Genomic DNA, 26442 nt, shown 5'->3' with positions numbered 1-26442 from the left:
CTACCTAGAAGAAAAAATGAAAGTTTGAACGTAAATAACAATTTATGGACTCGAGATGAGGATTTCTATATTGTTTAAAGCCTACATTCTTTGGCAGAAGATCTTAGATGAAAAGCGAATAATGGAACATTTCGCTTCGAATATCTAGGTTATATTGAACAAATACTGGAACAACTCATTTCCACTTCAGAACTTAAAGCCACCCCTCACATCGAATCCAAGGTTAAGCTACTCAAAAAACAATATTATGCAATTTGTGATATGAAAAATTTTAGTGAATTTGGATGGAATGATAAAAATACATATATCATAGCTGAGAAAAAAGTTTTTGATGAGTGGATTTAGGTAAGTTTTTTAAAATTACATTATGGCTTACCTTACTTATTTTCATTTTTTTCTATAGGTTTTATTTGATTCGTATTTGCTTGAACTTTTGGTAGGCACATCCACATGCTAAAAGGTTAAGGAACAAATCTTTCCCATTTTTTGATGATTTTAAAGTGATTTTCGAATTTGATAGAGCAATCAATCAAAGAGCTAAAACAACAACTGATATGGTTGAATCATTGAATACTAACGAGGATGTTTATTTCTCTCTAGAGTTTGATATCCACACTAAAGAAATGCGAAGAGAGGAGATGATAAAAAAAAAATTGGTTCGGTTCTTTTGAGTAATGCTATGATGACGTTGTTAGGCAAGAAGCGTTCTAGGAGCGAGGATGGACCAATCATTGATTTGGTTGATTGCATTGACAAAATTAATGCATTATATGATAGGGCTATTAATGTAATTAAGGGCATTTTAGCTTGCTTCCAAATAAAAGTCAAGGATACAGATAGACGAAAGTCACTTTTCAATGAAATAATGTAACTCGATGAATTTACATCGGATGAAATCATTGTTGCTGGTGAGTATATGTTGAAAGAAATCACAAAGTTGAGTTTTTCTTTACTATGTTGGTTGTATTTAGACTTAATTACATTATAAAATAGTTAAACGAATGTAATACTTATCACCCATTGTTTGACTTTTATTCTCCTGGATACATATAGATCGCACTACATTTTGTATACAAATTCATATAATAATTTTGTAAACATATTTATTTAATTAAGACAAGAAGGGGAAGGTTGTAAATACGTAAATTGTGTGGCATGTTATACATTTGTTTATTTATAATGGATATTGTACTTGAGTGAATCAAATAAATATTTGTATTACTATGAATTTCATATTTGTATTTAGAGAACAAAAATCATAATTGTTCGAATGACCATACAATTTGGATTTATAAATTTCATATTTGTATTGATAGAAGAATGTTTGGTGGTCAACATTGTATGTGCCTTGATATAATGCGAATGATATAAAACAAATATAAACTAATAAAAATAAACTAATAAACCAATCAAAATTAACAAATATCCAATCATACTGTCTTTACATAAAAAAATTAAATCAATGTAATGCATATATTTACAGCGAATCAACATTGTCTAACATCAAGGTTTAGCGAATCTTAATACATAATCAGATAATTCTTTATGGACTTCATCAAGTTCGTCTTTCGTGAAGCTTCTTTTATTCTTCCAATATATTCAACTTGCACAAAATTTAGATTTTTTTTATTGAAAGATATTACTATTATGTGAAATTAATACTAACTTTAAATGGTGTGCTCATAAAATCATATAAACAATCTCCCTCATAAAATAAAGGACATAATATCCATTTTGGTAACTCCTGGTTGACAAGGTACTTGAAAATAAAACTGAGTGGGTTGGTAAACATTTATCTAAACAAATTTAGCATAAAAGAATATATTTTATACTTATTAGTAATGACACTTGATTTATCTTTTTATTCTTATCAATTGCAGTCATTTCCCTAAATTAAACAAAAAAATATAGTAAAAAAATAGTAATTATGAAGAAATACAATATAATCTAATTATCACTTATTAATAACATGTAATATCTCTTTATTAAATTGGCAATATCATGTTTAGGCATCACCGTTATTGAGTAGAGTTAAATAAATATGGTGTCCGAGAATTAGTATCAATTACAATAAGCTGTCAGTGATACCTGTAAAATAATTGGCATGATATAAAAATAATAGGCATGATATTAGATTTCATAAATGATACAATTAGTTCTATAAATAAAACTTACGTAGAATTATAAGGTACCAAAAAATAATCGACCCATTTTTGCATGTATTAACCCATATGACAAGAATGAGTAACGATAGTGCCATTCTCATGACTAATTAAATTTAGGTCAACGAATTTGAATTTATGAATCATTTGTCGTGTCTTTATCTATCTGTATAAGAGGTTGTATGATAACAATCAACAGTACCATTTAGTAATACACTCTAATATAGAATAATTGATATTAACTTTGGATATTTAAATTAATTGATAAGTTGACCTCATGTAGGCAACAATATTAGAAGCTGATATTTCATCCAAGGTATAAAATAACTCAATTTCTGGCCTTTTAATGTAAGACATGGATGAATGATCAAATAACCTATACTCTCCTTTAATGGCAATGATGTTTTCTTCGGATAAATGATCAAGTGCATAATTAGATAATACATTAATGGTAGACTCTACAGGGATTATCATCTAAGTCTGAACATCTTGTTACAATATATTACAAAATATAAGTATTAAAACCAATTCAAAAAATATAAAATAAAAATAAATATTGAATGAATAAATAAAATGAAAAAAATGATTATTACCAAAGTTTGGGTTTGCTGTAAGACTTGATTCATAAAAGCATTTCTCTGCTGGATGTCGGTAATAGATTACCCTCGAGGCGTGTTAGGCTTTATTGCTACTAACATTGCCTCTAAAGCTACGAGTCATTGCTATTGATCATGCAAAGACATTGCTCTTGCTCATCAAGTCTTTGTTGTTGTTGCTGAATGATTATTTCATATTTTACATTTTTTGTTGGAAGGGGTTTGGGTTGATTACTGAAGAACTATAATGGTGACACAAATCTACCAACCCTTTAAACTTGACCATGTCTTTTTTTGGATTTTAATACTAAAGACAATGGATCTTCTCCATAACCGATTGACAGTTCACCGAATTCATATCTTATAGCAAATTCATCTTGAAACACAAAAATATTATGCGTAACTAACCATATGCAATATATAGTCATGCATATAAGCACAAATTTATCATATGTGATAAATTAATGAATTATACTTACAATTTTTTTAGCCATTGCTTTAGTTGCTTCATCTACAAATGATCTATCCTTACACATATTTTTTTTTCACACATCCCATATAGAAATTTCGATTCTATAACTAAATGATTCCTAAAAAATTAAGGTGATATAAGAAATAGAATTTATATTCACATGTTCATAAATATTCATATATGAGTATAAAACAAGCATGTGAATACTTATAAGATCATACTTGACATTTGCATAATTTTTTCTTGATGTTTGATGGTGATATACTTATTTGACCTGAATTTTTTTTGTTGTTTTTTGATTTTTTGAAAAAAAAGGTAAACCATTTATTAAGATATCGAATATATTAAACAAAATATTATAAACAATTAACAAATTGGGTATGCATACATAAATTTTATCTGATAGACAATTTCAAACAAATTGCTACCACTCTTCATAATTGATAACATCTGTATATGACGATGGAAGATTAGCCAACAATTCAGAATTATCAGCAAATAGTAAAATATATTAGGTTATCAATCTACTCTTAAAATCTCTGAATGCTTTTCTAACCAATTGTAACACAAGCTTTTTATACTTAGTTAGGATATCAAACTGTTCCTAAAAAATTTAAAATAATTAGTATCAACACATTAATTCGATTCAAATTCCAAACTAACAAAAATTTGGATATTATTAAATAAACATATAACGACCAACTCCTATATATGATCTTTTTTTATTATTAGGAACCATTTGCAAATTATGGTACATAATAGAAATACTAGACAATAGCTCTAATGTGGCTAGTTAACTTTGCACCTCTATCCAATACAAACTGTGTACTTTGATTGAATTTGATGTAAATTTTCATCCCAGTCACTTTAATTTGCTTACCATATCCCCTTGATATATTTTTTTTCATTACGGGTATGTCTTCTTCACGTTTAGTAAAAGGAGACATATATTTTTTGGATTGTATAATACTTACGATTTTGATCAAAATTATAAAAAATACATCAAATTATTTCTCTATATATCACACATAGTAAAAACAACCAATATCCACTACAGTAAATAAACCAATAAAACATAACAAAACCAATAATGTTATATGGGTACAAGCCATATTATATTTTATCAAATCGTAAGAGTTACATGCAAAACAAATGAGTACAAATATAACAACTATTTTTCACAAAACCATTCAGCAAACCAAAATACTCAAACTAAACAACAAAGAAAAAATCATGCATGCAATGAAGTAAGGTTGTACGAGGTAAGTGACAGTGGTAAATGCTTATAAAAATAAAAATAAAATATATATAGTAAGGAAAGAGAAAAATGACATATATAAAAGATTATAAATAGTACAAAAAGGATAAAATATGCACATACTAGTAAAAATGAGGTGCGATGATGTTAAGTGGTTGACAGTCGACGATCAACGGTGACGAGAGAGATGAAGAAACCAAAATGCAAAGTAAATAATTTGATGGGTTTAGGGAAATACATGCATTGCAGCTTTTTATCATTCAATTGTATTAGTCATTTAGTTTTTCAAGGTTCAAGAACAAAGAATGAATCTTTTAAAATGATCAATTAAGGCATTTGTAAACACAATCGCCTTAATTGATCTATTTTAAAAATAATTTTTAGGTCAATTAAGACGTTTGTGAACAGAAACACCTTAGTTGATCCAATTTATATATATTATAAAAGATAATCATATAAAGCTTTTCTGTACACAAATATCTTAATTGATCAGTTATAAAAAAATAAAAAAATAAAGTAAAGTATTTGTGTACAAAAACGTCTTAAATGATTGATCAATTAAGGCATTATAAGAAAAATAAAAAGATCATTTAAGACATTTATGTACATAAACACCTTAATTAATTAGTTATAAAAAAACAAAAAGATCAATTAAGTATTTGTGTACAGAAACACCTTAAATGATTGATCAATTAAAAGCGTTATAAAAAAAAAAGATCATTTAATGTATTTTTGCACATAAACATCTTAATTGATTAGTTATAAAAAAAAAGTCAATTAAGGTGTTTATATACAGAAATCTCTTAAATGATTAAACAATTAAGACGTTAAAAAAAAAATAAAAAGATTGTTCAAGGGATTTGTGTACAGAAACGCTATAAATTCTTGATCAATTAAGGGGTTTGTTAAACATTTTAAATGATTTTTTACAAAATTTATAAAGAGATTAATTTGTATAAAGGATAAATTAAGGCATTTGTGTAAACAAATACCTTAATTTATTCTTTTTATAATGATCTTTTGCAAATTTTATAAAGGATCGATAACACCTTAATTGATCCTTTTTATAAATTAAAAAGAAGATCAATTAAGATATTTGGTTACACAAACGTCTTAATTGATCATTTTTTTTCAATATTTTTTCTTATCAATTAAGGCATTAATGTTTTGAAAAGTCTTCATTAATGATGTTTTATAAATAAAAATAATAATTAATTAAACTGTTTATTTTTTTATTATTAAATATATCATTTATTATTTGAATATTTATTATTAATAAAATAAAATAAAAAATTATCATCATCAAAGAAATTATGATAATTATATAAAAAGTAATATATATAAAAAATTTTCAACGAAACAAATGAATCTAAATATAAAATATTTTAAAAATAAAAAATTTAAATATTATATTTTTTAAAAATCATAATATTTTTTAAAATTTAAAATTTTATAAACCAAACGTCACAAAACATACGAGACTTTGAATTTTGATGCAATTAACGGGGATGTAACCATCTCCCTTTGTTGAAGCAACAATTTCAATCTCTACCAGTAGCGTTCAACTGCATCAGGGCCGGGCCAATGGGCCATAGTCTATCTGTAGCTACATTCGCTTTAGCCAAATCCACCCTCGGTAAGCAGGCAGTCCATCCTTCAGCGTTATCAATATCATTAAAATTTTTATCTGCTTTTCCACTTTTGGCTTAATAATAATAGATAAATAAAATTTCCAAATTCCTACTTACAAATGCACATGCATTCTTCGTTTTCTATTTTATTTGGATCCAGCTAATTTATTGATTAAGAATATATAATTGAACATTATATTAAGAAAATTTTGTATTTAATACATTATTTTAATCAAATTTAAATCCACACTACCATTCACTTGCAGGCAAATAAAAAAAATAATGAAATTCAAATATTTCTAAAAATTAGAAAAATACTTAAAAATTTTGGGTTTTTTTTCCAATAAAACAGTCGAAAAAAATTTTAGAGGCGGGGTATTACTTGAACTTCAAATTTCAAAATACGAGGACATGGGAGGGCAAAAAGATAATTTCATAAAAAGATGTCGGTGTCTGGGAGTTAATAATTGCGTAACGCGATGACGTGGGGCATGTTGTCCATCTCGAGGGCCAAGGCTGCGAATTTGGCCAAAAACGAAAACTCTGGAGCCGTGAATCGTTCACTAACTCAGTGCCCCACAGTTGTAAAGAAATGGAGTAGGGTCACATGACCAACCACCTGCCCCTTTTCCGTAATTGCCATCATCTTACAAGGGCCATTTCAAAATTCCCGTCCCTTTTTTTTTTTTTATTTGTCCTTGTCCTCGCATGGTAACCGAAACTCCGCACTATTAACAGTTTTTCGGTCCAAATTTTAAAAGGGAAAAAAAAAGTCTCTCCCTCTCTCTCTCTAATCTAATCTTTGAGAATCCGAATTAGAAAGAGATTCCGCGATTTGAGCATTTGGAGGCGGAAAAAGAGAGCATTAAATCCCAAAAGAGAGCGAATAAGCAAAGTGCGAAAGAGTGAGGAAGTTATTTTGAAACGGAATTGAATCGTTGGCTTTCGAAGCTGAAAGAGGGAGCGAAAAAAGAGAGTAGGAGTTAGGGTTTTCTGGTGTTTGGAAAGATTCGAATCGAGAGAGGAAGAGAGGGGTTAGGGTTTTCAGGGTGAAGATGACGGAGGTGATATTACATATATACGATGTGACGAACAGTGGATCGGATAAGACGAACAACACCATTGTTCAAATCAACAAGATCTTCAAGGATGGAATCGGCCTCGGCGGCATCTTCCACAGCGCTGTTCAGGTCCCTTCTTTCTCACTCTCTTTTTGAATTTTGCATTTCTATTGCATTCTTTCATGTTGTGCTTACATGAGATCTAGGTTTTCTGGTTAGAAATTTGGGCTCTGTGTTGAATTTCTCGGGTTTTACTTGTTTAATTAAGTTGCAAATGTTTAAATGGCAATTGTAAATAAGCTCTGACGTTTTGGTTGGTGCATTCAAGTGTTGCTGTATAATGTAGATAAAGATTTATCAAAGAAAGTGAGGGGGGCGTTAAATCTTTATTTTGCTTAAAAGGAGTAGTTTCAACTTTCAAGGTAGCTGGGAAAGAAAAAGAGAATACTACAAAGAAGGAATTGATGGTTACTCTGCAGAGTAAAAGCTTATAATTCACCGTTTCTTTTGTAGCAGTAGAATCGCATTGTTGTTTCTAAGTAACCTGACATTGATTGTTAGTTGTTTCTTGTTAGTGTATTTTATGTTATTTTAATATATCAAAATTTAGCTAAAGATTTCTGAGAGATTTTGGAGTGTCCTCGGCTGTGGCAAGGTTTTGGAGTGTACTCGGCTGTGGCCAAAAGTTTTATAGAGCTGAGGACAATGGTAGTCTTCTACAAAGTTTTAAGTGAAAGCTCTAGCTTTTTTTACCATAGAGGATTTTGTAACTAGATGTTAGGTCTTCGTGGATGATATATATCTATTTCTAGTTTTTTTTTTTTGCAAGAATTTATAGAACATTTACCACTATATTACTTTATATTGGAGAATCTTGCAACTAAATCATGTTACTAGGGGAAGGCAAATATAACAGTTTCTCTTTTGATTTCTTGTAGTTATGGGTACTGACAACGGTTGTCTTCACTTTTGAGCAATTTAGATTCTGTTTTGTCATTAATCTTGTTGCTCATCCTTTGCATGTTCACCTTTGTTTTCTAGTGTAATTTTGTTTATACCATACCAGTAATACATTGGATCATTATGCATGTGTTTATATCTAACTATTTTTTAATGAATATCATATGACATGTTAATTCTCCTAAGTGAACTTTTTCAAACAGTATTTATGCAGTTAGACATTTGGCATCTGAAGAATGAGTATTAATTTTGGTTGTCAACTTCTCACAACTCTTTCTTTGTCGTAAATTTGTTATTGATGCCATTTTTTTGTCAACTGTAATAACTTTATTGCCCTATTGACAGGTATATGGAGAAGATGAATGGTCTTTTGGCTTCTGTGAGCAAGGGTCTGGGGTTTTTAGTTGTCCGTCAGGCAAAAATCCAATGTATACATACCGTGAGTCCATGGTCCTTGGAAGAACTAGCTTTTCAATATTCAAGGTAAACCAGATCTTACAGGAACTAAGTAGAGAATGGCCTGGAAGTTCCTATGACTTGTTATCCAAAAATTGCAACCACTTCTGTGATGAGTTCTGTGAAAGTCTTGGTGTCCAAAAGCTTCCAGGTAAACTTAAGTGTTGTATTCTTTTAGGTGGATTGAACAGATGTAGGTATCTCTAGTGATTACTGCTTCGTCTATCTCTATAACTTTGTATCCTGCTGGTAGATCACCAAGTTCTTTAATATAGCTTTTTAGTTGAATTTCCGGGGAAAGACCTCTTTTCATACCTATTTTTTTCTTTTAATAATGGCATTCTTCTGTCATCGGATACAATTGTTCAATGAACAGTAAGTACGATCTGAACAGAATTATGTGCTTCACCTCATGAAACTTAGGTCTGAGTTGCTTGATGTAGTGGCGGAATATTATGGTTCATGCCAACTGTTAGCATGTGAGTGCTAATACGAGTTGAGTGCTTTGCTGCTTCTGTTCTATCATCCATGTGCTTTGGTGATAAACCTTAATATCTGAAAGAAAACTATTTTAGGGTTTGGCTTGGCTACCTACCTTATTTGTAGTGTTAGTGTGCGCAGGCCAGAGGAAATCATATTAATTTAAGTTCACTTAGTATGCAGTCCCATGGCTGGCAGTATTTTGAGGAGATAAAATGTGTCAGTAAGAGTGAATAGGGCATGTCTTTTGTCGGTGTCATTCAACTTACAGTGGCTTTTTTGTTCTTACAATTTTTGTAACAGGTTGGGTTAATCGTTTTGCCAATGCTGGTGATGCTGCAATAGAAATAGCAGAAAACACTGCCTTCCGGGTGAGATTTCCTTTAGTTCGTGAATGTCATAATCTGCAGAAAATCTCTACCTTTATATGACTAAACCAGCAACACCTGCAAATATATAATCATTTCACCATTACATAAAAAGGTTTTTTTGTACTTTGCATGTAGATGCTTGCATTTGTGCTGTTAGGCATGCACTATTAAGCTTTATTCCTAACATCACTTGGTCTTCTTTCTATATATCACTTGATTTGAGTTTGAGCGTTGCTTCAGTTGTTATTAGGACTGTTTGTCTATTTTAAAAGCTTCTTGTTCTAATATCTTGTTGCAGGTGTTTACCTTGAAACTTTGTGAAACTAGAAAAACATGTTTATTAGCATCTTCTTTATTGTGAACTACATTATTATCCTGATGTTGCAAGGATAGAAGATACTTACAAACTAAAATTTGCATTAATGTTCTTTTCTGCTTGTTTTTCACCCTTCATGCTATCTGGTCTTGTGTTTATGTTAAAATTTGCATAAAAAATTGCCGTGAAACTCTGGGCAAATTATCAGGCTGAAATTGTGAAATGTCCTAAAACTTAGAAGGTTAAACCCTCGATATGGTCAGTGCTTAAAATTGTAGTGTTGATTATTGCAGTTGAGACAAGCCAAGACTGAGATAGTATCAGCCAGCAAAGTGGCGTATCGTTTCCTTGTGGGTGTTACATCCGGTTCTAGTGGTGGTAATGACTCCCCTGGCAATCAAAACAGAGGAAGCCCTAGATTTCAAGCAGCTTGGTTTAAAAACATCATCACTACTGGTGCCAAACCATCTAGCCGTTCTGAAATTGAGACTCAGAATGGCAATGTTCTTCAGCAGCATCAGCCCCAGAATTCTGCAGAGACAATTCAAAAAAATTTTCAAGATTCAAAAAGACCATCGAGACAGAATTCAGAAGATATGGGACGACCATTGCAACAGAATTCACAAGATTCAGAACAATCACTGTGACAGAATTCATGGCATGATATTTGACGGAAATGTTTTCTGGAAGCATCCTTTGTTGTGTACTACTTGGAACTCTGCATAGCCAATCAAGAAGATATTCATTGTGTATCAATGTAAAATGTTCATTTGTTGTCCCAAACTGAAAATTTCGAACTGTTTTCTTCCAACAAAATGTGTGCATTTTGGAAAAAGAACCAAAGATGCTGTAAGGTCAGTCAAATATGATTTTGCAATATAACTTCCCCATATCTTCTAGTGTTAAAGAGATAATTCTAAGTCGTTTGAATCTAATGTGTATGAAAAGGGATATGGCTGGTTGGTATGTAGGGCAAACCTTTTTACCACCGTGTATTTAGCTTCTTCCTGCAGCTTAAAGTGCAAATGCAAACAAGTAATCGACACTTGATTTTTCATGAGCAATATATGTCTTCAAAACTTTTGTAATTCCTTTTGAATTTTTTTTCAGTGGAGCTCAAAGGAACTAATTCTTAAAAGATCTATCAATTTAAATGTCAACTATGTTCTATGGTAATTTTTCTGATTCTGTTTTATGTTTGTCATGCAATGTATTTTAAGCAAATTTTCTTGAAGTTAGGAAATTCTTATTCACTACATGATAAAATTTTTCCTTATATTTAATTTTATTACCGAATTTAGTAATCATTTGAAAAAAAAAATGCATTAGAGGATCATGAACTCCTAGACTTAAGTATTATGGTTTTTTTTTAGTACTCCAAGAGTTGATTTTACTTTCTTTTGGTGCTTGATAGCATTTTTACTATCAGGTTTCATATTATCTACAATTTTTTACTACAATACTACCATATTTTTGCAATTGGTATAATTACATTATGAATCAGAATAAAGCATTATAAAGAAGATAAAGGTGGAGTGATTGGATAGTTTTGCTTGATGTGAGAATCTATATTTCTACTACTAATATCATTTATTTGAGATCGTTTTGGCTCAAGAATAATGTTGAATTATCTTTGTAATTTTGAGGCGTCTCTGTTCCATATGTATACATATTTTTTGGACTTCAAAATTTATGGTTGAGAGGTGTTTCTCAAAATGCCACCTCTTTGTATATCATAAGGTCTTAGTTGTTCACATCACAGTACAAGTCATTTTGCGATAATTAACGTAGCAGGGTGTAAGAGATTGAAGTTTGATTTAGATGCTTATGTCCGAACAAAGTCTTGAAATTGTTATTTGCTTTGAACCAAAATTTTCATTCCAAAATATTTGCAAACGCACTGAAATTATGTTATAAACTTATAATTCGAAAGGTAAATTTTTAATGTGTTTTCAAAGTTAATTTTTCTTTTCACATACGAATGATTCTTGTTTAATGATAAAATTATCCCGCATTGACGCGAGGGCAACTAACCTAGTTTACCATTAATTTTGGAAAAAGTCAAACGTTAATGTTTAAATTATTCAAGTTAATGAAATACTCCCCCGTACAAAAGGAAAAAGTATAATTGAATACTCTCCAGTGACATGTAAAGAAGGCAAAATTCAGCGTAAGGATCTACACTCGTCAATTGCATTTTAGATTCAGGAGCGGGCAATTGTTTTAGACTAATTTCTTCAGGTTCTCATTGAGGAAAAAATGGGTCCTATGGCGGAGGCAATGAAAATGGTACTGAGAATAGTCAACAGATTATTAAGTACAAGACCATCCAAGCATGACAAGCAAGGTTAACTTGAATGAACAAGAAAAGAAATCATAAATTATTCATCAACCCGCTAAATCACTTGTGTCCAATGTTATAAGATTCAAACATCTGTTTTAATAAATTGAAATGGTGAGAGCAAGTTCATTCATGCCTCGAAAAAGTATCAACAAAATCATTCATGTTCGGGAAAAAGAAATGGGGAGCAAATCACTATCAAGATACAGACATTTAATAAATGGTAAACACGAGAGAGGACAGTGCAACGATGTTTAATACCTGAAGAAGCAACAAAACAGACAACTGACAGAGTCGTGACAATATATATATACAGAGCCATTATTCAGAATTTTGAGCAAGACTCCAAGCAACATGGCAACATAACAACAAAGTGCTTGTCTAGCCTCTCAACATCCCGTTGAGGACAATTGTGTCTACCTCTGCATCCTCTGTAATCTGGAGTGCTGAAACAGCCTGTGCAGCAATAAGACCAGCTGAAAGTTCTGCACTGCCCCAAATTCCATCCTCAAAGTATGATGCATGTAGATCCCTTCCATAAGCTCCATATGACAATGACCAATCACTGTTTCCCAACTCAGCCCACTCGCATCCAGCTTTATATGTATTGGAGACCCAACCTTCATAGTTTGGGTGAGCTTGATGAGGAAGGCAAGCTTTACCTCCACCCATAAACAGATCAAAATTGTCAGTATAATCCCAATGGTTGAGCCCCTCTTCCTTGTTTAGCATAATCTTACACGAATCATCTTTGTCTTCACCAAGTAGGACATGCAAAGCAACAGCTTCAGCAATTGCAGCACCTTCCTCGTCAAGCCTCTGCTGTTCTTCCTTCTTTTTCTGTTTCTTTTTTTCTAGTTCAGAACGGATGGCTGCAGAAGTAGCAAGGGCTTTCTCCAAGCGCCTCTTTTTCTTCTCAGCCTGTTTAATACGATCCAACTCATCCTTCACCTGCTTCTTTTTTGCTTTCCTCACTACGGTTTGCACTTTATTGCATGCCTTGTTATCCATGAAAACTAAAAAGCTTTAAACCCAGACTTCTGTTTGTTCAAATTTTTTTCTTTGACAAGGTTCCTCTAAATTGTATACATTTCCCTATAAAGCTGTTTTTTCCCCTTATAACTTTTTTTCTTAAAAAAGAACTTTTGATGCTACCTATTTCTAATTACTTCTCTTATTGAGAACTAATATAATTCTTTGACACCAAGACTACACCCACTCAGGTCTGTAGGAATATCTCATCTTACGGACAGTGCAATCCCAAACAGAAACAACAGGGGAACACAAAAGAGCACAATGGTAAGCATTCACAGGCCCATCCCTTGGCAGCATCCTTCCTAATTTCCCACAACCCTTGCATTTACCCATTTTATGAACACTGAAAGACCCAATAAGCTTATCCCTGTCGAAAAATCAGTAACTATAGTACAGCTCAAACAATTCACATGGCCTTCCCCGCTGCAGTGAAAGAGGAAGAACATTTGAGTCATTAAAACATCAAAGCAAATGTCATTACAAATTATTTCGACACACATGCACAGTCAAAGAGGCAGATAACATAGACAAAAATCTCTTTGATAATTAAAATCTCAAGCATAAAACTTCATATAAGAACCAATAAATTTAACTTAAAATAATTCACTCCATAAAACTATCAAGAACAGAGAGGGACAATTAGATAACTACACCTAGTGGGTCATAGACTCATGGTGACTTAAATGTAAAAAGCTTTGGAACTACAGGATAAGCAATGCATCAATGTTCACGTTAATGGTGAGACAAATTACTAGAAGCATATAAAGATTAAGCATACAACAATATCGATGACCATATTAAAATGGAAAAGTAAGAGCACCATTAATGGAAATATAGTATAACCAAGCGAGATGAACCCAATTCCAGAGACCTAACTGATCCCATAGTTCAGTAAATCTTTGCAAATGGACTAAATTAACTAAAAGCAATAAGAACAAATCATCCTAGCACTATCTGATTACTCAATTATTCAAGTAGGAAAATGTGTAAAACAAAAACCCATCCGCTAAAACATTAGCCAATTTAACCCATCGCGAAAAAAGGGCTGAAGAGGATAGGACAGCTTTATTTAATTAATATAAAGTTTCTTACTTCTACCATGTTGTATCCAATCTCAATCTCAATTTCCATTTTCCTTTCCCTTTCCTCAATTTTCCCGCAAACCAAACAGAAGTTGCAACTGGATCTGTCCTATGGATTGTAATAAACCCTAAATTTAGATGTAATTTGCACAGTGCCACTATTAAAATTACGTGGTCCACTCTACCAAGATGTAAATATTCCACATTTAATCAAAATAAATCACTTTAAAACACTAATCAGCTTCGGATCCAAATACCAACTAATCAAAACAACAAAAATGAGACCCAAAAAAAATAAAATTCAAACAATAATTAAAACAAAAATCCACCAAGAAAACAAAAGAAAATTTAGATGAATCTGACCTTATCAAGAATGTTAAGAGGGGAAAATAGATCTCCACCACTCCTTTTAGCAGTGAAAAACTGGGAAGCCAGAAGCGAAGAGTAGCAACTTATGGTATGGGTTTGGATCTGGAGAAAGTCAGAGAGAAAGAGAAAATAAGGGAAACAGAGGGATAAAATAACTGAGCGGACGTCAGACAGTGGAGAAGAAGGGACGGGTAATGGTTATCTTTTCCCAATGGGAGTCCGAAACGTGGCAGATGAATTTTGACGGTAAATCTAGAATATCTGACTTTTCCTATTTGGTTGTTTTCTGGATTGGGAAACTGTGGAGTGTGCGCTGTCACGGCTGATGTCACGCCACTTGGCAACTAGTTCGTGAGGGATCGGCCCTGATCATTGTGGGCCAGCTTGGCCCATATAATAAGAGTCGTACGATCAGATTTCTCCCATTTCGACGGATGGGATTGTAGATCTGAGCCGAATTATGACAGGGAAAAGGGGAAGTTTCGTAATGAACAACTCCAAGGGTAAAACCGTCAAGATTTACGATAAGTTTGAAAAGACTACATTGCTCCAAAGTACAAAGACAAACTGGAGTATAAAAGCCCATAAAATTTGAAGACTGAGCCCCAAAGCCCAAATACCATTCCTTAGTCTGATTGCTCGCTTTCCTCTTCTCCAATACCAATGATTTTCTTCCTAAAACGCTGAAAGCAATGCTGTCTCTGCAACTCTTCTGCGCAAACCCTAAACCCACTTTTAGGAGCCCTTCATTTGAACCCCTTTTCAATCCAAAATCCCTAAAACCTTCAAAACTCTACCAAAAATCAAAGCCCAGCCCCATTTATTCAGTCCTTCAATGGAATAGAAAGCCTGAGCTGGCAGGCGAGACCCCCCGCGTGGTAGTTATAACATCCGGAAAAGGCGGGGTCGGTAAAACCACCACCACCGCCAATGTCGGACTTTCTTTAGCACGCCTCGGATTCTCTGTAGTGGCCATCGACGCCGACGTTGGCCTTCGAAACCTAGACCTCCTCTTAGGTCTGGAGAACCGTGTGAACTACACGGTCGTCGAGGTCCTCAACGGCGATTGCCGACTGGACCAGGCATTGGTTCGAGACAAGCGTTGGTCAAACTTCGAATTGCTTTGCATTTCCAAGCCCAGATCGAAACTCCCCATCGGATTCGGTGGGAAAGCGTTGGTTTGGCTGGTCGACGCTCTGAAAGCGCGTGAAGAAGGGTCTCCGGATTTCATACTAATAGATTGTCCCGCGGGGATTGATGCAGGGTTTATAACGGCAATAACGCCAGCAAACGAGGCGGTTTTGGTGACGACCCCGGATATAACTAGCTTAAGAGATGCGGATAGAGTGACGGGGCTGTTAGAATGTGATGGGATAAGGGATATAAAGATGATAGTGAACAGAGTGAGGACGGATATGATAAAGGGAGAAGATATGATGTCGGTTTTGGATGTGCAAGAGATGTTGGGGTTGGCATTGTTAGGTGTGATTCCTGAGGATTCCGAGGTTATCAGAAGCACTAATAGAGGGTATCCGCTGGTTCTGAATAAGCCGCCCACGCTTGCTGGATTAGCGTTTGAGCAGGCGGCTTGGAGGCTTGTTGAGCAGGATAGCATGAAGGCCGTTATGGTTGAGGAGGAGCCCAAAAAACGAGGGTTTTTCTCATTTTTTGGAGGGTAGGGACACGGGGGGAGCTTGTTGATTGGGCGTTTGGGTAGGGGACTGTGGAGTTGATCTTTGCCAAGGACTGAGCAGCTATGTACAGTGAGTAAAGCTTGGTTCCCATTTGATTCTTGCTAGTGATTTAGAAGTTTCTTTTGTTAGATAGCTAGGCTTGTTGGTTTTGGTTTTTGGGGGATGTTTGAAATTTTGTTGGTGTGAATATATTATTGTTTTTTAATTTTCTATACCTATTGAGTTGAAGCATTTAATTGCCCAAACTCTTGACTCTGGTCAATGAATCAAAGTAATTTGACTGTCATAGATTCTTCTTTTTTGCTTGTTTTCAGAAGATTCATATGTTTCTAGAATTTGGTGAATTCATGGCGGCTTTTTTTTTTTTTTTTGATGAACTGAATTCATCGCATTCAGTATCTGAACTTGCTCTTATATGATGCGTTGAGATACAGATGAATAGATGATTCAAATTCTAACTAATCATTGACCGTGTTAGAATCAGACGCAGCAAATTATGATTATAGAGTAATGCCCGAGAGAATGCATTTCTTTCAGTATGCTGATTCAGCTCTTGCTTTTGCCCATAAAACTCATCTCTGTTCTGAGCTTCTGATATTGCAGAGTTGAAAGTGTTTTACATGATAAGCAGTTATAATCTAGGAACTTTACTCTTCCTTACTGCACTTTCATGGTCGGTCTTCAAAGCTTCACCATAAGAAGCAGAGTACAAATTGCTTTGGCCTACTCGAGAAATTTATAGCAAAGCAGAGTACTTTACAATGCGAAGATGGCTGCTTGTGCTTAAATTTTGTTTTGCATAATCTCTTTTGCAATTCATGCAGTAATTTGGGGTCCAGTATATTCATATCACCTGTTCATTAAAAAACTTCTCAATTTGGAAAAATTTTCCATTTACAACCGTTCAACTGGATATCACAATGGGATCTAGCATCGCAGGATTGATTACCTGCTCCGATGGTCAAAATAACAATCTCACGAAGAGGGTCCTTTAATATCTCAAAGTGCTAGTTTATCAACCACGTCCTCCTGTAAGCGACCAGGGAACATAAAATTAGACCTTACAAAAAAAAAAATTAGATAAGGAAACAAATTTGTTCTCCGATTTGTTAATAATCTAGAAGTGCATTTTCTGACAGTAGCTCTTTATTTCAATAGTAGAAACAAGTTTGTGAAAATTAAGCAAGCAAAGCTAACATAAGCAACAAAGAAAACTGAATGTTAGACAATATAAAGAAGCAGTAGCATTACAAAAGCAGAGCTAATGCAATTCACATACTATAAAATACAACCAACAAGGCAGAGATCATATACCATGGGTTCCAGTGACAGCAATTAATTTTGTTTGTAACTGTGATAGAAAGAAACAATTAAGCACCAATTACGCTGACCAATTCATTACAATCAAAAGATATGGAACCAACCATAAAGTTATCAAAGTGACGAATAACTGTAAATTGCATGTATTTCCCAAGATTTTAAGAGGACAAAGTAAGCTAATTCAAGATTAATACACACCCAGGTATTCCAATGGACTTGGCATGTAAAATTTCTACATTCTATTGTGGAATGGCACTAGAAAGAACAATGGCATTAGGGAATCTCGAGTCTCCACCATTTCTGGATCGATTTACCAACATCCAATGGACTGATTTCATTATTTAAATCCTTCGGCCCCAAAATCTGGGCCTAATTGACTAAAATTGAGACCATCTTCTTTTTTTAAAGAACACCATTCTTGCAAGTTAAGGCCCAACGAACGAAAGTAACTTTTTAGGCTCCCAATCTGTAATACTTCTGCGAATCAAAACCTAGCCCCTGGTAAAGAAAGGGAAAACAAAAACCATTCATTTTTCACACCCGAACATTTCACCAAGTAATTGGAGCACTATTTCTAACTAAAAAAAGTAAGATTTAAATACCCTTTCAAATCGAAAGAAGACTTCCTTTTTCAGCCATAAGAAGTCTGACGGAGGCAACAAAAAGGCCCTAAACTTGGTGATGCTCAAACAGCCAGGCCAGATTGTTTGGTGCTTTATTATTATTTTTTTGTTTATCTAGTTGGCCTTTGCTATCCAGAATGTTTGAATGGACAAAATTATGCGCCGCTTGTTGGCCTAGTGATAAAAAAACCTTTAAAAAAAATATGAAAGCTTCGAGTTCGATTTAAACCAATCTTTCCTCATCTTTAAATTCTGTAGATAAAAAATAAATTTTGATGTTCTGCCACTCTAACCAAATATTTATCCCAAGTGAAAAAGTTTTTAGTTGTAACCATCAAGTTAACATATATCCAAATAGTCCTAGTTGATTTTATATTTAAGTTGAATTCAATTTACCATTTTTTTTTCAAACAAAACTGTGTGTACATTGACTTGTTTAAAACGGAGCAAAAATCTTTGAGATACAGCTCAACGATTGGACATTGCAACATTGAATTTGTAAGTTTCAAGTTCTAATCTCCTAGCTGCAAAAGGCCAAAAAAAAATTGAAGTTTATCCAACTTAAAAAGTGCTGATAGTGGACTTCACATCGCAACCATGGCGAAAAAATGCAGCAGAAATATGGGAGACCAAGAGATAGAAATGGGTCCAAGTGGGGGTGAAGTGTTGGCTAGGACGGTGGAAAAATCCACTATCAATATATAAATCCATTTTCATCAAATTAAAATAGTACTAAACGGATAAAATGTGTTAGCCAATCACTTAGAGCCACCTTCATCAACAAAAGTGCCAAACATACATATTGTTTGTGTCGATCTCGAGGAATTCTTAAAAAAGTCAAAAAAATTGTTAAAAATAAAGATAAAAAATATTTTTTTCGTTTATATTTTGACAATCAAAATGAGTGAAATATCGAAAAAAAATTATCATATCTTGCGTCAAATCAATGTTATGTAATTATGCTTTGTATAATGTATGCAGTAGCAACCAATACCATATCTGCTTCTAATAACATTAGAGAGGGAAATGGAATGTCTGCGCTTGCAGGAACGCGTTTTCGCCACGACAACGTGATATGGGTTTTTGTTCAATGCATCGACACGTTGACAATACTTGGCAGACCTACAAAAACAAATCCACTATTTGGGAGTTTTAGGTTATGGTCAACGTCAGATGCAGTCGACATAAATAATTTCGACCCAATATTATTATTATATATTTAAAGGCCGAAGCCTTTTGTTTGACCTTTCCTACTTTCCTCTATTTAATGAATCGAACGACGTGGGACGTTTTCCTAGACCTTGTTTAATTTTGATAGGTATGGCCATGGAATTGGGATAGTTATTGGCTTCAATGCAAAACCTAACGCGGATGTGATATCAACATCATCAGCATTATTTTAGGGTTTATAAAGTTGAGTGCAAAGGCTACTAAACTTACGTCTCTCTGCATTATTACGATACTTTTGGGGGTCCTGACTCCTGAAGTCGGTGAGATGCTGCAGAGTTTACACGTAGCCCATGAACTGAAAAAGACGGGAATGAAGTGTCATGAGGAAAATCACGAGGGATATGCAGTCGAGGGATCCAATTCTTCACAATTTCTTTTACCCGATTCTGTAACACCTGATGCCCTCCAAACCCACCAAAAACTCCATCCTAAAATATTGCTTGATTTGAAGTCCTCGTCTTTGCTTTTCATGGAGGCTCTGATGAGGACTGAGGAAGGCTAAGTTGAAATATAAGCTCTAAAAGGACATAAAATCCATCGGGATTTTTTAATGAGCAGGTTCCAGGATAGGCCTAAACCCATGATCTTGGGAAAGAAAAGTGTCCTGATGATAAGATTTCCAATTAAAAACTTGTTTTGTTCTATGTTGCTTCTCTATTATTCCTCCTATACCTAACAAAATGCTGTGACCTTAGCTTAGCCAATACAATATTCAGAGTTTGCCAGCGACTATACAGTATTTGAGATTACCTTTCTTGCATAGACGAGGTGCCTAACCATGCATACGGGACAGCACATAGGCAGAAAACAGTGAAATGTTGGGTTGAGTTACACATTCCATTGTTCCAATTGGTAGAAAGATATAAAAGGTTCTTAAAGGAAACCATCCTTTTCCATCCTCTACCAAGTTTAGCAATTTAAAACATAAAACGATGATATGACATCTTACAAAACAAGATATAAAAGAAATTTAAGTTAAAATTTTAGTAAAATTATATATAAATTTAATAAAAAATATTATTTTATATTTTTTATATCTACATAATTTATAACGTATAAATTTAATATAAAATACGATATTAATACATAAATTATATTATTTTATATAATAAAAATATATAAATTGTCTAATTTACTATTAAGTCAAGCTCATGAATTGGATCTAATACAAAAAGTTTCATCATATTGGAAATTAGGACTCAGGAGTTAAAGATAAAGGTATCGATCTAACCTTTTATAGTTTGGTATTGGATGAGAAAGTAATTGTAATTTCAAACCATGAAAGCACATTGAATAAAAAATACCATTCTGGAAGGATCTGCTAAAGTGCTAATCCTTTTAAGTAAAAAATTAGATGTTTTAATGGCAAAACTTATATGAAATTTGTAAAAAAAAACTTTTAAAAATAATTTAATAAAAATTTTAATAAAAAATTCAAACAGTGAATATCAATAATATATAAAATATTATTAAAAAATTATTTATAATTTAAATTTGATCGATACTTATTCAACGATAAAAATTTTATAAACATTTTTACTAAAAATATCTATCTAAAAATATATATCAAAATTTATTAAATTTTTTTTAAAATTTACACACTTAATCTATATAACAAAATTTTTTAATTTATCATTTTTTATTTTCGATTTTAATTTTTTTAAAATTATTTTTAATAAAAAAACTTCATAAATTTCACCTAAAAAAATTTTATCCAAATCTTTCCTGATGTTCTAAAGAATTAAAGTATAGCTTAGCGGGTTTGGCCGATGGTTGGTTCCTTCCGGGACGAAGTGAAAGCAACATTGGTGCGAGATTTGGTTCATTTTTAAAGTCATGATTATTATCATCAATAAATCCAACAAATCATAGACTTACTTTTCAATTTTCACTAAAAGGACATGTAAAACTAAATACCATAACATTTTTTGTAATAATCTTTTGTCACTATGAGATTGTACAACCATTCACTGGACACCTATTCTCAAGTAAACCTTGAGTTTTGGCCCAAAAAAAAAAGTAAAGCTTGAGTTGTAAATTACAATGCTGATTTTTTAGGAATTAATTTTCAGTGGGAAACACCATGATTTCCCATACACTGTGTATTTCCTTCATTCTGATCACTCTTGAAAAGCATGTATCGCTGTTGAAATTTAAAGGATATCCATTCCAAGTCATTGTCTATAATTCTCTCCTATGTCCCTTGTTTTCTTTAAGAAAAAAGAAAAAGAAATCCATATTTTTCTGCCAGTAGGAAAACAACAGTGACCAACTCAAAATCATTTTCCATTTACAATAATGACAGTATTGTTTCTCTATACTGATATTGCTCACAAATGGGTCCCTTTAAAACAGTTGAATTATCAAGAACCCTAGCTTGATTTGATTCTCCTATTGATCTCTTTCTCCATTTCTTCTATCCCTCCCACTTCCTCCACTTCCTGCTCCACAACAACACACAAATTCAATTCACAACAATAGAAAATCTAAGGAACCAAAGAAATAAATTTAACAAAAAAAAGGTTAGAAATGAAAGAGTAGAAAAGATGTTTCAGACAATCACCTTAGGCCCTAGAAACAGCCCATACGGGACACCATTGAATTTTTCTGAATGATGAAACTGACAGCCCAAACATCAAATCCGAAGAAGATCATGGCCGTTAGATTATGTTTGAAGAAAACTCCAAAGAAAAATTGATAAAATAAACAATTAAAAAAAAAACAACCAAAGAAGTCACTAACCTGGTGAGCGGCAGCAACCTTCCTGAAGTAGGGCACGTTGGCAATAGGCCCCACCGGGAATCTCTTATGGACAAGACCATCGTGGACGAACATGTAGGCCATTCCAAACACCGTAATACCAAGCCCCTGGGGAGCCGAAAGTTCAAAGAGGAAATATCAGAAAACACGAGAGGCCAATTTTGAACATGCAGAAAAAAAAAGTTATTCTGAGTATGATTAAACCGTTAATTCAGGAAGAAGATCAAGATTCAGAAAGATAATGAGAGAGAAAAGAGAAACTTACAGCACCAAAACATAGACCAGGTACAAGGCCTTTGTTGAAGAAACCATAAGAGAGAAGGGCAATAGCTGGGACGGCGTTGATAATGGCGAACACATCGTTTAGCTCGAACGGACCTTCTCTAGGTCGATGGTGAGACTGCAAAATCAGAAATTCATTTTTTTTTAACCAATCTTTTCCGAGAGTTTTCAATCTCTCAGCTACTTAGGCCTTCACAGAGAAATGAAAAGAAGGAAAATGAGAAACAAAAAGAAAAAAAAAAAGAAAAGAGGAAATAAGTACTTCGTGCATATGCCATAACGAAGCGTGCCAGAGAGCTCTGTGAGCCCATCTAGCCCAAAACTCCATGCCTACCTGAAAATAGAAAACGACCCAGTTTCCGATTCAACAGTCAAATCATACTTCAAATGCGATTATATAAAAAACAAATTTGATGAACGAAATTGAACTTACAGCGGCACCAACTGATAAAGCAAATGTACCAAACATTTCAGAAAGCAGCACCTCTCCTCCCTTGAAATAAAAAACAACCCAATTTCAGAAATTGATCAAACAATAAAGAAGAATAATAAAAAATAAAGGGTGAAAAGAGAGGAAACAAACCTCCATTTGCCACGAAAACCTGTAATAAACGGCCATAACAGCCATGGACGTGATCCCGAAACTAGACATGACAGCAGCAACAAGGTAAGTAAACCGTTCGGATCTCTTTCTAGCTAACTTCTCCGCCACACGTGCGGGTATTAATATCTGACGATCTCTAACATCCTCGGATCCTTCTTCTATGAGATTTACGATCTGGGGAGCACTCTGCTTCTGTTCCTCCAGCACAAAACAAACGGTAAAGCATGTCTTTTTTCGAGCTCCATATGTTGGTTTTTGGAGGTGAAGCAAAGGGTGGAAAATTGGCGTTGGCTTCGGCGTATGCTGTGAGGATAGAAATGAAAGGAAGGGTTTAGGGGTTATGGTGATGGATAGGCCTGCCGCCATGGAAACAACTGCAAGAAACTAGACTTGATCGTCTGATATACGTCTAAAAGCTTAAAGCAAGCTCTCGGGAAGGAGGAGGGGTCGAAGTCTTGGGGAATTTGGTGTGAGAGGTTAAATGCACTGAGACCACAATTTTTGCATTCTGTACCGGGATGCTTGTGGAATTTAATGGAATTAAAACACACTCTCTCGTTACATGGTAACGAAAACACCCATGTTTCTTCTTTAAATTACCAAGTTGCAACTTGCAATAAGGGTCCGTATCCAAATGTAATACGTGGAAATTTTATATATACTTTGTATTATTGATAAATTATCATCTTTTCTAGCATTTAGTAATTACTTTCTTTTGTTTTTTTTTTTTAATTTCTTAATAAGGAACTAGAATGCTACCTTTGCTTCTTTTGGGATTTTTCTTAATTTTTATTAAAAAATTTTAAAATTTTTTTCTCTTTCAGGTTTTTGGATTTTTAAATTTAAAGAAAAAAAGTTTGAAAATTTTATATCTAGAGTTTTTTATATAATTGTTTGCATTAATTGGTTTTTATTTTATTTTTTTGAAATTTATTAAAAAATCTCAAATCTAATGTCTTTAGTTTTTTTATTTTTTCGTTTTTAGGAGATTTTTTTTTGAAAAAAATATTTAAATTCTAGATCTAGTAATTTTTTAAAAAAAGTTTTTGCTTTTTTTTGTTGATTTTTGTGTAAGTTATTTTTTCAATTGATTAATGTTTTAGTTGCATTTTTTATGTCTTAATATGTGATTGGGATTTAATATGTTGGTTACTTTGAAGATTTGTTGAATGTATTTCTACAAATTGTTTGTTATCTAGGTGTTTGATTTTTTTTTTTGTTTTTGCAAAAAAAAATTGGAAGGTTTTATAATTATCAATAACACTTCAATCTTTTTCTACAAACATCCTATTATGTTTCTTATTTTCTATTAGAAATATAATTAAGCAAAAAAATTAAAAAAAATTCTTTTAAAAAATTAAAATACCACATAAAAAATAAAAAGCTCATCACATGTCAATATATTAACTCTTTAAAAAATATTTTGAGAAAAAATTTAAAAAATTAAAAAAAAAAATGACATGTAATAAGCACATATCTTGTCACATGTCACCACACTATCTTTAGAGAATAACTTTAATAGATTAAAAGGTAAAAATGGGTGACTATTATTCATGGTAGTATACTAGTTTATGCTAAAATGCATAGTTATCATAATCAGATCGAACCACCAATCCGATCGATTAAATTAGTGAATTAATGTTGAAATCAATCTAATTCTGTAATTAGATCAATTTTATAATTAAATCGTTATAAATCGATAGTTTATATAATAAATTAGTAAACTGAAAAAAAAAAAGAATCGGATTGATTCAATACCAACTAATAAACTTAGGTAAAATATGAAAAAAAAAACCTTTTAAATATTCAAAATAATTTAATTAATTCCTTATACTACTATGTCATATAAATAAGCCCCTCAATTCTTATTTTCTACTATCAAAACTCTTGTATATTTATATTAATAATATGTTGGCATATTTTGAGATAGATGTATAATGACAATGCAAAAAATTTTACACATGTGTACAAATAAGCAATTTAAAAAAAATGGTCTAACAAAAACTTTTATTAATTAATATCATAATTAAAAAAATAAAAAATAATAATAATATATAAATTTAATAAAAAATTAAAATGTTAATAAAAATGATTAATTATTTAACCATGATTGAAAATAATTAATAAAAAAATGTATATATGTACAATTAATTAAAAAAATACATTCATTAAAAAATATAAAAATAAAAATAATTTTCTTTTTACTGATTTTTATATAAATATAAATATAAATATTTCTTTTTTATTAATTTTATATATAGATATTTCTTTTTTATTTCATAAAGAATAATTATTATATATTAATAAAAAATATTTATATTTTAATAAATATAAATTATTATTATTCTTATTTATAATTATTTATTAGTTTTAATTTATTATTTATTATATTTATCAAAAAATAAATATTATTTCTAACTATTAAAATATAAAATATGATTTTAATAAAATGTTAAGTAATTTCATTTCTAACTAGTAATTAATTGTTCTATGAATTTTATATTTTAAAATTTGTAATTTATGATGTACCTTAAAATTTATAGTTTTATGATTGAATTATTAAATTATAACTTGAGTTAAAAATTTGAATTTTAAAATTTTAAAATATTTATATTTTTTATAATATTTTTTTATTAAACCAACAATTGACCCAATTGATATAATGGTTAAACTATTAACTTGGTAACTTGAAACTTTAAACAATTTAATATCCGATCTAATTTTAATAACTATGTTAAAATGTTTGGTCTTCCCATGGCAAAATCATGGGCAAACTAAGTGTGTTGATTTATGATTACTATACTAATAGTTGTGCGATATGTTAATAAAATAATAAAATTTAAATTTAAATGATTAAAGTCCAATTATTAATAATTTTAAATAAAAAATATTTACAAATATTGTTTAGTAGCATAATTTTTTTAAATACAATTACACAAGCTTTCATTGTCTCTAAAGTAAATCATGCGGATACCATTATGTGTCATTCATTTTAAGAAGTTTATTAAATCTTATCTTTAAAATTCACAAATTACAAAATTTTATTTATTTATATACTTTAAGTTGGTTCCGTTTGTACTCTTTATTTTATAACTTTTTAAAACCATCTTCTAAATAAAAATTAGTTATAATCTTTGAATTTCGTTAACATTATGTTGTATTTTTTGTTCGCCATATCTAATAAAAAGTGTTATGTTGATATTATATTTGATTAGGCAATTATGTTTTTTTATAAGTCATTATTTTCATATTACAAAATTAATATCTTATTTACATATAATTAGAAATTAAGTAGCTATTATTTTTAAAAAATAATGACTCAATTTATCCAAATAAAAG

The 26442-nt window shown here is 31.9% G+C and overlaps 4 protein-coding genes across 4 annotated transcripts; 2 read left to right on the top strand and 2 right to left on the bottom strand.

Moving 5' to 3' along the window:
* The first annotated feature begins 6615 nt into the window (after window positions 1–6615).
* LOC111309728 (uncharacterized) lies at window positions 6616–10677 on the top strand. Its single transcript, XM_022908735.2, has 4 exons — window positions 6616–7309; window positions 8486–8747; window positions 9380–9447; window positions 10057–10677. Exons 1-4 carry the CDS (start codon window positions 7175–7177, stop codon window positions 10408–10410), a joined length of 819 nt encoding a protein of 272 aa, XP_022764470.2. The 5' UTR covers window positions 6616–7174; the 3' UTR covers window positions 10411–10677.
* Window positions 10678–12285: 1608 nt separating this feature from the next.
* On the bottom strand, window positions 12286–14755 carry LOC111309717 (uncharacterized). Its single transcript, XM_022908723.2, has 2 exons — window positions 14585–14755; window positions 12286–13562 (listed from the first exon to the last, which is right to left on the bottom strand). The coding sequence occupies exon 2, from the start codon at window positions 13113–13115 to the stop codon at window positions 12486–12488; it is 630 nt and encodes a 209-aa protein (XP_022764458.2). The 5' UTR covers window positions 13116–13562; window positions 14585–14755; the 3' UTR covers window positions 12286–12485.
* Window positions 14756–15179: 424 nt separating this feature from the next.
* On the top strand, window positions 15180–16570 carry LOC111309706 (septum site-determining protein minD homolog, chloroplastic-like). The gene has a single exon (XM_022908712.2). It carries the CDS (start codon window positions 15283–15285, stop codon window positions 16267–16269), a length of 987 nt encoding a protein of 328 aa, XP_022764447.2. The 5' UTR covers window positions 15180–15282; the 3' UTR covers window positions 16270–16570.
* Window positions 16571–21361: 4791 nt separating this feature from the next.
* On the bottom strand, window positions 21362–23670 carry LOC111316378 (beta-carotene hydroxylase 2, chloroplastic-like). Its single transcript, XM_022918348.2, has 7 exons — window positions 23083–23670; window positions 22933–22992; window positions 22762–22833; window positions 22483–22617; window positions 22200–22325; window positions 22021–22077; window positions 21362–21898 (listed from the first exon to the last, which is right to left on the bottom strand). The coding sequence occupies exons 1-7, from the start codon at window positions 23467–23469 to the stop codon at window positions 21830–21832; spliced, it is 906 nt and encodes a 301-aa protein (XP_022774083.2). The 5' UTR covers window positions 23470–23670; the 3' UTR covers window positions 21362–21829.
* Window positions 23671–26442: the final 2772 nt, after the last annotated feature.

The sequence above is a fragment of the Durio zibethinus genome, chromosome 9 (assembly GCF_047325235.1).
Source record: "Durio zibethinus cultivar Kanyao isolate XHJ-2024 chromosome 9, ASM4732523v1, whole genome shotgun sequence".
NCBI lineage: Eukaryota > Viridiplantae > Streptophyta > Magnoliopsida > Malvales > Malvaceae > Durio > Durio zibethinus.
This window is presented reverse-complemented; position numbering and strand designations above follow the sequence as displayed.